Here is a 14,545-nt window from a genome sequence, read left to right on the forward strand (position 1 = left end):
CCTGTCTCTTTCTCCCTCTGCCCCTCTCTGTCTTTTTGCCCTCTCTCTCTACCCTCCTCCCTCTCCCTCTGTCATTTCCTTCTCCCTCTCTCTGTCCTCCATCTGTCTCTGTGTAAGTGGATAGGCGGGGGATGGGGTAAAAGGAGCGAATTAATAACATTAATCTATCAAGGGGGGTTGTTAGTGTGTGTGTGTGTGTGGGAAGGGGTGGCGGGGGTGGATAGTGTGTGTATGTGGGGGTGGTTAGGGTGTGTGCGACGCCGCAGGCTGTCCCCCCCACCCACAACCGCGCGTTAAGGGGACGGGACCCAACGGGTCCCACTTGGTCTAGTTAACTATTAAAAGTCTGATCTTGGATTGTATTTATTTGTGTTGGTGTGTGTAATCACATCTTCGTGAAAAAAACGACGCGGTAATGGTAAAATATTTACATGTTCCGGTAGACATTTTTCCCGTGGATTCCAAAAAACCTTATCTGAAAATGTCATGCTTTTTTTCTCGAGTTAGTACTGAAAATGTTCAAAAATCTGACAAAACTGTCTTTCGCTGAAGACATCACAATGGGTCTGCTGCATGTGCCATCTTTCTTGTGCTGCAGGTGACGTCACCCCTCCCCTCCCCCAACCCCTCCCCCCCCCCATATTCAAAAAACACTGCCGGAGATGAAGTCCGGCCCTGCACTGAAGCCGCTGAACTCGCAGTCCTTTGGTCGCCGCTGCCGGAGATGAAGTCAGGCCCCTGCCTGCCCACTCGCTCTCTCTATACTTCTGCCCTCTCTCTGTGCCTCTGCCCTCTCGTTCTCTCTGTACTTCTGTCCTCTCTCTCTGTGCCTCTGCCCTCTCTCTCTGTGCCTCTGCCCCCTCTCTCTCTACCCCGCCTCCCTCTCTAGCCACGCCTGCGAGTTGGGGGCTATGCGTGTGGATAGGGCGGGTATTGGATAAAATGAGCGAATTAATAATATTAATATATCAAAGGTGTGGTTAGTGTGTGTGATGCAGCAGGCCACCTCCCACCCCCCTGCAACCGCGCGTCGAGGGGACGGGACCCAACGGTCTTGTCTATCTATACAATGACTAAAACTGTCATCTTGTCCTCTTCCGGTTTGCGTTGCTTTTAAATTTGCGTAAAAATGATTCCCCCATAGCGCTATGATTTTTCGCCACCTTACTCGCCATTCTCCTGTGTTGCAAGTGCATCAAGTTTTATTCCGATCGGTGAAACGGTGAAATATTACAAAAATTATTGGTCTGTTATTCGCCGGGACAGCGACGCCCCTTCCGGCACCCGTTGTCAATCACCGCGGTGAGAATAAAGCTGAAGCAGCGGAGTGCGGGCGAGGGCTGCTGTGTTAGCGGGTGTGGGCGGCGACCACCACAAAGAGCCGGGTGGCGATGAGTCCAGCTGGGGCTATGAACCACTGTGTGCGACAGACGCCGGGTCATGGAGCCGATGAGTGAGTCCAGAGCCGGGTCCTGAAGCCTGAGAGTGTGGCCAGAGACGGAGCTGCTGAGCCCCACACCCTCCAACACCCCCTCCCCCCCCACCGTATCCCCTCCCACGTACACACACCCCCTCCCCTACAACCCCCCCTCCCCCACACACAACCCCACCCCCACATCCCCTACCTCCTCTACACCCAACCCCCCCCCCCCCCCCCCATAATCATAATCAAAATTTATCAGCCAAGTATGTTTTGCAAACTACAATGAATTTGATTTGCCATTGAGTCATACCAAAAAAAGCAACATGGCACATAACTACATAAAAAATTGAGATCAACATCCACCACAGCAGCTCCCCCACATTCTCCACTGTGATGGAAGGCAATATATTCTTATCTTCTTTCCTCCATTTCTCCCAAGGTCAGAGGAATCAAACCATCTGCAGTCGGGATGACTGAACTTGCTGCGTCAGGGCGATCAAAGCTCCCGTGGCTTGGAGCTCCCGAAGCTGGTCCGTACCAGGGACCGCGAGCTCCACAATGTTAAAGTCCACAGGCTCCCGCAGTTGGAGCTTCCAAGGTCGATTGCCAGCAAGAGGTTGCCAGCTCCACAATGTTCAGCCGCAGTGTGGACAGAGATACGACATGAAAAATGTCACATCTCTGTTGAGGAAAGCGATTTCACAGTTTCCCACACCCCCCCACATAATACAAAAGGCAGGTACGGGACATCCCCCCCCACCCACATAATACAAAAACTAAAGACAAACTAAAACATACATTTTACAAATAATTAAAAACACAAAGGATGAAAAACACGAGACAGACCATTGGCGAGGCAGCCATCATTCGGCACCACCTGGTGGTCTGATTTAGGATCTGAGACAGTGTTCAAAGCAGTAGAATATTAAACCTCAGTCCAGTTAAAGAGGTCACCAATAGTATTAGAAATAAAGCCTAACAGGGTTTGCAGGGTGCCTCACACAGCATGGTTAATCCTTCTCAGTGTGTGTCCGCTGGTGTCTCAGCAGAGAACATGCCCGGGTGTATCCCTTCCCACACTCGGAGCAGATAAATGGCCTCGCAGAAAAATGAATTCGCTGCTGTATTAGCAAGTTGGTCAACCGAGCGAATCCCCTGCCACATTCGAAACAGGTAAATGGCTTCTCCCCGGTGTGAACTCGCTGGTGTAGCTTAAGGCCCAATGACTTAGTGAATCCTTTCCCGCACTCTGAACACGTGTACGGCATCTCCCTGCTGTGAACCCGCTGATGTCTAAACAGGTCCGACGGCTGAGTGAATTTATCACCGCAGATGGGGCAGGAGATCAGCCTCACCTCACTGTGCGATTGCTGGTGTCTCATCAAGTGTAAGAAGCGAGTGAATCCCTGCCCACCCTTCTCCCCTGTATGACTTTGCTGGTGTATCAGCAGTTCTGATGACCGGGGGAATCCTTTTCCACACTCAGAACAGATAAATGGTCTGTCCTCAGTATGGATTCGCTGGTGTTTCCTCAGGCTGGATAAGTCAGGGTATCCCTTCCCACACCCCGTGCAGGTAAACAGTCTCTCCCCTGAGTGAATCCGCTTGTGCATTAGCAAGCTGTCCGACCGAGTGAAACTCTTCCCGCACTCGGAGCAAATAAATGGCCTCTCCCCAGTGTGAAGTATCAGGTGTTTGTTCAGGTGGGATGACTGAATAAAGTCCCTGCCACATTCAGAGCATTTGAACAGCCGCTCTTCGGTGTGAATTCGCTGATGTTTATTCAGGTTAGATGTCAGATTGAAGCTCTTCCCACATTCAGAGCATTTGTACGACCTCTCTCCGGTGTGAATTCGCTGATGTGCTTTCAAGCTAGAAGACCAGGAGAAGCTCTTCCCACATTCAGAGCATTCAAACTCCGTATCCTCAGCGTGAACCCGCTGGTGTATCAACAAGTGGGATGACAGAACAAATCTCTTTCCACACTCAGAGCATGTGAATGGCCTCTCCCTCGTGTGAACCTGCTGGCGTCCCGTCATATTGAACGACTGAGTGAATCCGTTTCCACTCAGAGCAGGAGCAGGGCCTCTCCCTGGTGTGAATTATCTGGTGTACCAGCGGGTGGGTGACCGTGTGGATCCAGGTTTCCCACACTTGGAGCAGTTGAATGTCCCGTCTCCAGTGACGATGCGCTGGCGTCTTCTCAGGGAGCCAGATCAATGGTGTCTCAACAGGAGGATTAAACAAGCCAGCTTCTTTCCACACACAGAGCAGATGCTCAAGTTTCTAGCTGGATGGGAAATTGTTTATTTTCAAAGAATTCACACTGATATCACTTTTAGCAAGAAATGATTTGGTCAGTCACTGACTTAATTTTCCCCTTTGTCTCCAGGTTGATTCATCAAGACCTCACACACATGGAACACGTGTTTGGTTCCAGCCTCCTTCTGCGGCTGTGTAAATGGCCAAAGCTCTTTCCACAGTCAGTTCTCTTGAACACCCTCCTTCAGAAGTGAGTGTCACTGCCCCACTGTGGTTTGTTGTCTCTCCTCAGAAATACAACAGATGAGCATTTCCTCTTCCAGATTCAAGGATTGAGGACATTGCTGGTGACCTGTCTGACACTGCAGGTCTGATGTGACGTTAAGTTTGAGATTCCCATTGACAAACCCACTGCTTGTGTACCCTGTAAAAGAGTTCACACAATATATCAATAGGTACAGGACCCCATTTTAGACAAAATAATATTTGGTCACTCCGGCATGCAGTGAAATTGTACTGTTACAGTGAGGACCAACACACCTAATGGTCAACATCTCCACATTTAGACTGAAGGGTCTCGACCTGAAACGTCACCCATTCCTTCTCGCCAGAGATGTTGCCTGTCCCGCTGAGTTACTTCAGCTTTATGTGTCTATCTTCGGTTTAAATCAGCATCTGCAGTTCCTTCCTACACATCAGTCTAGGCATGTTGTTGGCTTGAAGTTCTCATGTTTTTTTCTACATTTGAACAGGGCATTTCTGCCAGTCATTCATCCTTGATCAGTTTTTTCCATTTCTATTGGGATATCCTATCTTGCTGACGATGTCTCACAGACCCAACTATCAACTAATTTGGACTTACCTTATCCCTTTGGTCTACCCATCCATCCCTCACCTTTTCTGCAACTGAATATTATTGCTTTTCCTTTTCCTAAATTCTAATCTTGGATCTTGGATCTGAAATGTCAACTTTATTTCCCTTTCCACAAGAGATTGACTTAATACCGAGTATTTCAGGCATTTTCTGATCTATTATTTTCCAAAAGTCTTATTATGATTATGTCATAGGAGTTGAATTGGGCCATTTGACCCATCAAATCTACTCTGCCTGATCACTGATCCATCTCTCCCTCCTAACCCCATTCTCCTACCTTCTTCCCCATTACCGCTGACACCCTTACTCATCAAGAATCTATCTATCTCTGCCTTAAATATATCCACTGTACCACCACAGCCTTCTATGGCAAAGAATTCCACAGATTCACCATCCTCTGACTAAAGGAATTCCTCCTCATCCCCTTCCTAAAAGAACGTCCTCTAATTCTGTGGCTATAACCTCTAGTCCTAGACTTCCACCAGTGGAAACATCCTCTCCACACCAACTCTATCCAAGCCTTTCACCAGTCACGTTGCTTCTGCCGTTCCTCTGTAGCCACAGTGTTTGTGTGACTGGTCCTGGAGACATTCGGGTCAATGATGGACCCCCCAGGAGAAAGATTATAGTGAATTCAGTGATGGCAATGCCATTGAATGTCAATGGTGGGTGACTAGATGGCGTCGGTATTACTTGGTGCTATTTTTGCCCTTGGCAAAATGTTCAATCCCATTCTGCATTCAAACAGAACGGATGATGAGACCATGTTCCAATTTGTACTAGACCCCAGAGCAAGAGGATGTCATAAGGAGCATTTGCAAATCAACCAAAATTGAAAAACAACCAAAATTTAGACAGATGCACAAATATCTTTCATTCATTGTTCTTTGTGGCTGTACGTTATCGTCCATATCTCTCGCTTCCCTTTCCGGTGAGTTTTAGTCTGAAGAGTCTCGACTCCACCCATTCCTTCTCTCCAGAGATGCTGCCTGTCCCGCTGAGTTACTCCAGCTTTTTGTGTCTATCTTAGACTGAAGGGAGTGATGGACTCTGCCCGGTACAAGAACTACTTCTTGAGGCAGCAGCTCAAGAAGGCAGCATCTATTATCGACTCTTGCCCCCAACTGCTCCAACCAAGCATTTTTCCATGGGGAAAATTTATTTTAATTTACTGTCAGGTGTACCGAGGTACAGTGAAAGCTTTTGTTGCATGCTGTCCAGAATAAAAACCGCAAAGTGGAAGTATTAAAGAAAATGGTGGAAACGCCTGAACAAGTGAGCCAGCATTTGATCTGCCAAAACAGATTAGTTAACTTTTCAGGTCAGGGAGCCCTTTGCCAGGATTGGGCAAGAGGGGGAGTTTTCAGTGTGCCAGAAAGATGGATGGGTAGAACAAGGGGGTGTCTCTGGTGGGGTGAGACCAAGAGAGCTAATGGCGGACAGTGAGTGCAGGAGAAGGAAACACTTTGCCTGTGTAATGTGTCCATGCCGAGATTGTGGGACAAGCCCAGCGGCCAGACACCCCCCTTCAAAGATAGGCAAACTGAACCAACGTGATGACAAGCTGTAATGGCCGGTTCTGATGCAGACAGAAAGAGAGAGTTACCTGAAGTTGAAGAAATTCGACGATGAGTCTGGAGGCTGCATCGAGCCCGGACTGCGGCTCAATGTCATGAGAGTCGGCGTCCGTCTTCCCCGAGGTGTGCGATCAGCCATGATCACAATGAATGGCGATGCTGGCTCGAAGGGCCGAATGGCCTCCTCCTGCACCCATTTTCTATGTTTATATGTGCAGACGCGACGCGGCAGTCGGCATCCAGACGAAGAACGCATGTCTGGTAGCCAGCCCTGGGGCTACTGCGTCTGCGTGGGTCGTCCAGCCGTCGACTCGACATTTGTACCAAAGATACTGGAGGAGCTCCTCTGGTATCTTTCATTTGTACGTTAGGTTCTTAACGCGGGAAGCGCGAGTGGCGGCGGTTGGGTTCGCGCGGGAAGCGCGAGCGGAGGCGGTTGGGTTCGCGCGGGAAGCGCGAGTGGTGACATCCCACTTGTAATGTAAATGGCAGCGCCCCTTGAGGCCAGGAGTACAAGCTGGCGAGTTGGCCAGTGCCTCGTGACTGAGGTCAACTGACCGTCTAGAAGTTTCTGTTAGTGGTTGAAATAAACTCTTCTTACAAGATGTTGGACGTGTGTTCATTGTGCTAGTCACAACAGGGTCCTACAGAAGACATTACACCACTGATATCTTGTTCCTTCGAATAAAATGAACAATTTCACGTGTTAGCGCTTCATACTACAGTTACCCACTTTTTGCACATTCCCTTGATCTTTGAATATTTTGTCACATTCCTTTGATTGTCACAAGAATAGCTTCTTCCTTGGGCACCACACAACACAGGACTCCGCTATGGACCATGAATTGTCTTTGGACGACACTAAATGCTGGAGTAAACCCAGCGGGACAGGCAGCATCTCTGGAGAGAAGGAATGTGTGATGTTTCGGGTTGAGATCCTTCTTCAGTCTGAGAGTTAGTCTGAGCGTAGGCGTTAACATATGATGAGCGTTTGAGGGCACTGGGCCTGTACGGGCTGGAGCTTAGACCGGCGAGGGGGGGGGGGGGACCTCATTGAAACATACCGAATAGTGAATGGCCTGGATGGAGTGAATATCATAAGGTCGTAAGTTCCTGATGAGAGCAGAATTAGACCATTTGGCCCATCAAGTCTACTCTGCCATTAAATCATGGCTGATCTATCTCTCCATGCTCACTCAAACCATTCTCCTGCCTTATCCCCATAACCCTGAATCCTGTATTAATCAAGAATCGATCTATCCCTGCCTTAAATATATCCACTGACTTTGCCTCCACAGCTTTATGTGGCGAAGAATTCCACAGATTCATCACCCTCTGAATAAAGACATTTTTCATAATTTCACTCCCTAAAAGAACACAAAGCCGGGTGGCAGATTGAGCTGCGAGGCGGATGCTATGAGGCTGCAGGGTGACTTGGATCGGTTGGGTGAATGGGTAGTTGCAAGCCAGATACAGCATAATGTGTATAAATGTGAGGTTATTCACTTTGTGGCAAGAACAAGAAGCCATACATAGCCTCAGAATAAAAGGACGTATCTTTAAAATGGAGATGAGAGGAGTTTCTTTAGTCAGAGGATGGTGAATCTGTGGAATTCAGTGCCACAGACAGCTGTGGATGCCATCAGTGGATACTTTTAAGGTGGAGATTCAGAGGAGATTCTTGATTAGTACAGGTGTCAGGGGTTATGGGGAGAAGGAAAGTAAATCAACCATGAATGAATGGCAGAGTAGACGAGGGGCTGAATGCTTAATTCTGCTCCTAGAACCTATGAACCACAAGCCTGTTATACTGCTGTAAATAAGAAATTCATTGTCTGTCGATCCATATCTATATAATTAAAAGTCTCATCTTGACCACTTCCTGTCTGCGCTGTATATTTATTTTAGAAAAAACGCTACCATATATCGCTATGATTTTTGGCCATCTTACTCACAGTCCTCCCCCGCTGAGCAGGCCCCAATGATTTTTCCCATCGATGAAAAATAAAAAAAGTTATGAGCGCTTAAAAAACCTTGAGATCCTCTCGCCTGTCAATCACCACGATGAAGGGGGGGGGGGTGGGGGCGGATGGCAGGACTATAAAACCCCGGATGCCTGGACGTGACTCAGTCACTCTACAAGATCGCGAGGGAGAGGCCACGACTCTCATTCTAAGCCGGGAATCAACTGAACTGTGAGTCTGCAATGTACTTGCAATAAATGATTTGTTAGCCCTCAATGACAATGCCATGAGTTGTTTGGCCTGCTGCCCTGCCTGTGCTTGAAACTGCAATGCTTTATTAGGTCCGACTGTGTTTGGAAGGAATAAATGCTTTATTAGGTCCGACTGTGTTTGGTTCAATAGTCCCGCTCATTTCGTGACTTCCGCTTAGTGGACAGGTCGCTGATTGCGTAATTTCCGGTGAGTGCGGAGGTCGCGCTGATTGCATAATTACTGGTAAGTGCAGCTGATTGCGGAAGTGCCGCTGACTGCGGAAGCCCCAAAGTGGAGAGGCCACGCTCAGCCATGTGAGTTTTCAAGAAAGTTTACTGCCATATATATGGTGTGTGGGTCAGTGTGTATATATGTGTTTGTGAGTGTATGTGTGTGTGAGTATGTTTTTGTGAGTGTAGGTGTGTGTAAGTGTATGTGTGTGAGTATACGTGTGAGTGTGTGTATGTTTGTGAGTGTATGTGTGTATGAGTGTATGTGTGTGTTTGTGTAGTGTATGTGTGTGTTTGTGTATGTGTGTGTTTGTGAGTGTGTGAGGTCAACTTTATTTGTCACATACACATACAAGACACTTCATGGTCCACAGCTAAGTCATGTGTTGTATGGTGCCCAAGGAAGAAGCTATTCTTGTGCCAACAGTTCGAAGATCAAGGGAATGTTCAAAGATCAAGGGAATGTGCAAAAAGTGGGTAAATGTAGTATGAAGCGCGAACACGTGAAATTGTTCATTTTATTCGAAGGAACAAGATATCAGTGGGATGTCACCGCTCGCGCTTCCCGCGCGAACCCAACCGCCGCCGCTCGCGCTTCCCGCGCGAACCCAACCGCCGCCGCTCGCGCTTCCCGCACGAACCCAACCGCCGCCGCTCGCGCTTCCCGCACGAACCCAACCGCAGCCGCTCGCGCTTCCCGCACGAACCCAACCGCAGCCGCTCGCGCTCCCCGCGTTCAGAAGCTGGCATACAAATGTCGACGGCTGGACGACCTGCGCAGAAGCAGTAGCCCCAGAGCTCGCCTGCCTGCGCACCTCGGTGAAGCCGGACGCCGACTCTCATTGAGCCGCGGTCCGGGCTCGAGATCGAGCAACAAAACTTCCGTCGGGACGACTCGGTGCAGCCTCCAGACTCAGCGTCGAATTCTTCAACTCTTCAAGGTAACTCTCTCTTTCTATCTGCACCAGAACCGGCCATTACAGCTTGTCATCACGTTGGCTCAGTTTGCCTATCTTTGAAGGGTGACGTCTGGCCGCTGGGCTTCTTGTCCCACAACCCCGGCTTTGACACACTACACACATTACATGGAAATCGCTTTTAAAACATGGGGAGGGGGACACAATTGCCTGGCGGCCCGATGACAAGTGTGCATGACAACTAACAATTTTATCTCCTCCCATCAAAGGTTTCTTTATGCATGTTATTATGAAAAGTTTACGTGTGTTGTTTTCTCTCCCTCTCTCTCCTCCAATGTTAGTTCTTCTGTTTACCTTTATTTGCTTGAGTTTTATTCATCACGTTGTAGCTTTTCAAAAATTTAAGCGGGTATCGGACGGTCGTTAAGGGTCCGGACCGTGAGCACAGGCTTCCTGGCGTGCAGGTACAGTTCCTCATTCACCCACTTTATTTAATAATTTTTACCCATCATTTAGGGAAAATTGTTGCCTCGTTGAGACTTCCCAAACAGTGATCACAGAGGTCTACTTGAAGCACTCTCCATTGCTTCAGATTACAGCTGCGAGACACTTTATTTAAACCTGGAAAATCCTCTGTACAGACAACAATAGACAATAGGTGCAGGAGTAGGCCATTCGGCCCTTCGAGCCAGCACTGCCATTCAATATGATCATGGCTGATCATCCCCAATCAGTACCCCGTTCCTGCCTTTCCCCCATACCCCCTGACTCCGCTATCTTTGAGCCCTATCCAGCTCTCTCTTGAAAGCATCCAGAGAACCTGCCTCCATCGCCCTCAGAGGCAGAGCATTCCACACACTCACAACTCTCAATAGACAATAAAATCACTGCACAACAACTAATTTACCATCCAGGTATGACATCTGACATTAAGGCTGCTGTTGTTCAAGTTCCCTGCCTATGGACCAAGAAGAGTGAAATATCTTTGAAAATCTGCCAGTTTTGTCAGAACAAAGTGCATATCTATATAACTAAAAGTCTCATCTTGACCACTTCCTGTCTGCGTTGTATATTGATTTTAGAAAATAATACTACCCTATATCGCTGCTTTTTGGGCATCTTACTAACAGTCCTCCTCCACTGAGGCACCCCTGAGGATTTTTCCAATCGATGAAAAATAAAAAGGTTATGACTGTTTAAAATATCTTGAGATCAGCTGATTGGTTCTCTCACCTGTCAATCACCATGATGAAGGTAACGCCCCATCCGGGATGGGTAGGGGGGCGGGTGTGCAGGACTACAAAACCCCGGATGCCTCAGTCACTATGGAAGATTGCGAGGGAGAGGCCACATCTGTGAATCAACTGAACTGTGATTTGAGACTGCAATGCAAAATGGAAATGAAATGACAATGCCATGAGTTGTTTGGCCTGCCCTGTGCTTGATACTGCAATGCCAAATGGAAAGGAAATGACAATGCCATGAGTTATTTGGCCTGCCCTGTGCTTGAGACTGCAATGCCAAATGGAAACGAAATGACAATGTCATGAGTTGTTTGGCCTGCCCTATGCTTGAGATTGCAATGCAAAATGGAAATGAAATGAAATGAGTTGTTTGGCCTGCCTGAAACCACTAATTTCGGCCCACAAGGCCCCTATTAGCCGAGAAACCAGTCCCTTTTGCCCAAAATGCCCGTATTAGCCCAGGAGGAGCATTTTGGCCCAAAAGGCCCGTGCCAGGCCAGGAAAAGTCCACACAAATTGCCTTTCACTGAGATTTCACTCAGATTTTTTTTAAAGAGTCCCTTCAGCCCACCAGGCCAGTACTAGCCCAGGAGGAGTCCCTTCGGCCCATCAATAAATATTCCCCCTGCAAGTATTAAACCTCACCCCAGTATTTTGGTGGAGAAGTAGAATATTGCGTTGGGGGACCAGCCCTCCCGTGTGAACATAGGACGCAATGGGTCCCACTTAGTCTTGTATATAAAATAACAATAGGTGCAGGAGTAGGCCATTCAGCCCTTCGAGCCAGCATTGCCATTCACTGTGATCATGGCTGATCGTCCACAATCAGTATCCCGTTCCTGCCTTCTTCCCATATCCCTTGACTCCGCTAACTTTAACAGCTCTATCTAACTCTCTCTTGAAAGCATCCAGTGAATTGGCCTCCACTGAGGCAGAGAATTCCACAGATTCACAACTCTCTCTGTGAAAAGGTTTTTCCTCATCTTCGTTCCAAATGGCCTACCCCTTATTCTTAAACTGTGGCCCCTGGTTCTGGACTCCCCCAACATCTGGAACATTTTTCCTACATCTTACCTGTCCAATTCCTTCAGAATTTTACATGTTTCTATAAGTTCCCCTCTAATCCTTCTAAATGCCAGTGAATTCAAGTCCAGGTGACCCATTCTTTCATCATATGTCAATCCTGCCATCTTTGAATTAACCTGGTGAACCTATGCTGCACTCCCTCAATAGCAAGAATGTCCTTCCTCAAATTAGGGGACCAAAATTGCACACTCCAGCTGTGGTCTCACCAGGGCCCTGTACAACTGCAGTAAAATCTCCTTGCTTCTAAACTCAAATCCTCTTGCAATGAAGGCCAACATGCCATTAGCTTTCTTCACTGTCTGCTGAACCTGCATGCTTACTTTCAGTGACTGATGTACCAACACACACATATCTTCTTGCACCACCCCTTTTCCTGATCTGACACAATTCATATAATAATCTGCCTTCTTGTTCTTGCTGCCAAACTGGATAACCTCACATTTACCCACATACTGCATCAGCCATGCAACTGCCTACTCACCCAACCTATCCAAGTCACCCTACAGCCTCCTAGCATCCTCACCGTAGTCCATACTGCCATCCAGCTCTGTGTCATCTGCAAACTTGGAGATGTCACATTGAACTCCCTCGTCTAAATAGTTAATATATATTGTAAACAACTAGGAGTCCCAGCAACGAGCCTTGCGGCACCCCACTAGTCACTGCTTGCCATTCTAAAAAGGACCCGTTAATTCCTACTCTTTGCTTCCTGTCAGCCAACCAGTTCTCAATCCATGTCAATACCCTAACCCAAATACAATGTTCTCTAACTTTGCACGCTAATATCTTGTGTGGGACCTTGCAACGGCTTTTTGAAAGCCTAGATATACCAAATCCACTGGCTCTCCTTTATCCATTCTTCTCCTCAAAAAATGCCAAAAGATTAATCAAGCATGATTTCCCCTTCATAAATCCATGCTGACTGACCGATCCTGTCACAGCTTTCGAAATCCGCTGCTATAACATTTTTATCAATCGACTCAAGCATCTTCCCCACTACCGACGTAAGGCTAACACGGTCTATAATTTCCCGTTTTCTCTCCCTCCTGGCTATCCTCCAGTCCACAGGAATTCATCCAGAGTTGAGAGAACATTGGAAAATGAACACCAATGCATTCACGATTCCTAGGGCCACCTCCTTGAGTACTCTGGGATGCAGACCATCAGCCCTGGGGATTTATCTGCCTTCAGTCCCAACAGTTTACCTAACACCATTTCCTGACTAATGTGGATTCCCTTCAGTGCCCCCCTGCCACTAGATCCTCGGTCCCTTTGTATTCCTGAGAGATTGCGTCTTCCTTAGTTTTCTACCATTTCCGTGTTACATGTGTTTATTTTAGTTGCAAATGGGTGGAAGGTGAATGCAATTTTAATTTAGTTTTTTAGTTTAGAGATTCTGACTGAATCAATCGGTGAGTGATTCAATCTATGGTTCAGAGATACAGCACGGAAACAGGCCCTTTGACCCACCGAGTCCGCACCGACCAACGATCGCCACACATTAACACTATCCTACACACACACACACACTAGGAACAGTGTACACTTATACCAAGCCAATTAACTTACAAACCTGTATGTCTTTGGATTGTGGGTAGAAACCGACGATCTTGGAGAAAACCCATGCAGTCACGGGGAGAACGAGCAGCACCCGTAGTCAGGATCGAACCCGAGCCCCTGGCACTGCAAGCACTGTAAGGCAGCAACTTTACCGCTGCGCCACTGTGCTGCCCTAAATTCTTTATTATCACCTGCATAGCAGTTCAGTAAAATGTTGCAATATCTAAGCACAATCACAAAGAAGAGTTCCAACCCGAAACGTCACCTCTCCATGTTCACCGGAGATGTTGTCTGACCCATTGAATTACTCCAGCTATTTGTCTCCTTTTGTGCATCTGCAGTTCCTTGTTTCCACATCGCATTTATATACTTTTGTTCATTGCCTCGGATCGTGCAAATATATTACCCACAATGACTATGCAATGGAGGAAACTCTCTATGCACATAAACACAGATGTATTTTTAATCATTTTACCAATGCCTGGAGTTCCCTGCTTCAAGCACCTGCTTTTTTCAATATTGCCACTGCCCCCATGCAACCATCCACACACAGTTCCTCTTTGTGGCCTGTGATAGATATGTGAAAAGAAAGAGATTAGTTAAAACAAATGTAGGTCCCTTGCAGTCAGAAACAGGTGAGTTGATCATGGGGAACAAGGATATGGCGGACCAATTGAATAACTACTTTGGTTCCGTCTTCACTAAGGAAGACATAAATAATTTGCCGGAAATATCAGGGGACCGCGGGTCAAAGGAGTTGGAGGAATTGAGTGAAATCCAGGTTAGCCGGGAAGTGGTGTTGGGTAAATTGAATGGATTAAAGGCCGATAAATCCCCAGGGCCAGATAGGCTGCATCCCAGAGTACTTAAGGAAGTAGCTCCAGAAATAGTGGATGCATTAGTAATAATCTTTCAAAACTCTTTAGATTCTGGAGTAGTTCCTGAAGATTGGCGGGTAGCAAACGTAACCCCACGTTTTAAGAAGGGAGGGAGAGAGAAAATGGGGAATTACAGACCAGTTAGTCCAACATCGGTAGTGGGGAAACTGCTAGAGTCAGTTATTAAAGATGGGATAGCAGCACATTTGGAAAGTGGTGAAATCATTGGCCAAAGTCAGCACGGATTTACGAAAGGTAAATCATGTCTGACGAATCTT

General features: G+C 47.4%; 2 protein-coding genes and 1 pseudogene across 2 annotated transcripts in view; 1 reads left to right on the plus strand and 2 right to left on the minus strand.

Moving 5' to 3' along the window:
- The window catches only part of LOC129704352 (oocyte zinc finger protein XlCOF15-like), a 265,479-nt gene that overhangs the window by 101,457 nt on the left and 149,477 nt on the right, over positions 1-14,545 (minus strand). The window lies entirely within an intron of this gene.
- Positions 1-14,545, plus strand: part of LOC129704364 (zinc finger protein 850-like) — a 36,524-nt pseudogene that overhangs the window by 6,940 nt on the left and 15,039 nt on the right.
- LOC129704331 (zinc finger protein 239-like) lies at positions 2,205-4,900 on the minus strand. Its single transcript, XM_055647402.1, has one exon. The coding sequence runs from the start codon at positions 3,460-3,462 to the stop codon at positions 2,434-2,436; it is 1,029 nt and encodes a 342-aa protein (XP_055503377.1). The 5' UTR covers positions 3,463-4,900; the 3' UTR covers positions 2,205-2,433.

The sequence above is a fragment of the Leucoraja erinacea genome, chromosome 15 (assembly GCF_028641065.1).
Source record: "Leucoraja erinacea ecotype New England chromosome 15, Leri_hhj_1, whole genome shotgun sequence".
In the NCBI taxonomy this organism is placed as follows: domain Eukaryota; kingdom Metazoa; phylum Chordata; class Chondrichthyes; order Rajiformes; family Rajidae; genus Leucoraja; species Leucoraja erinaceus.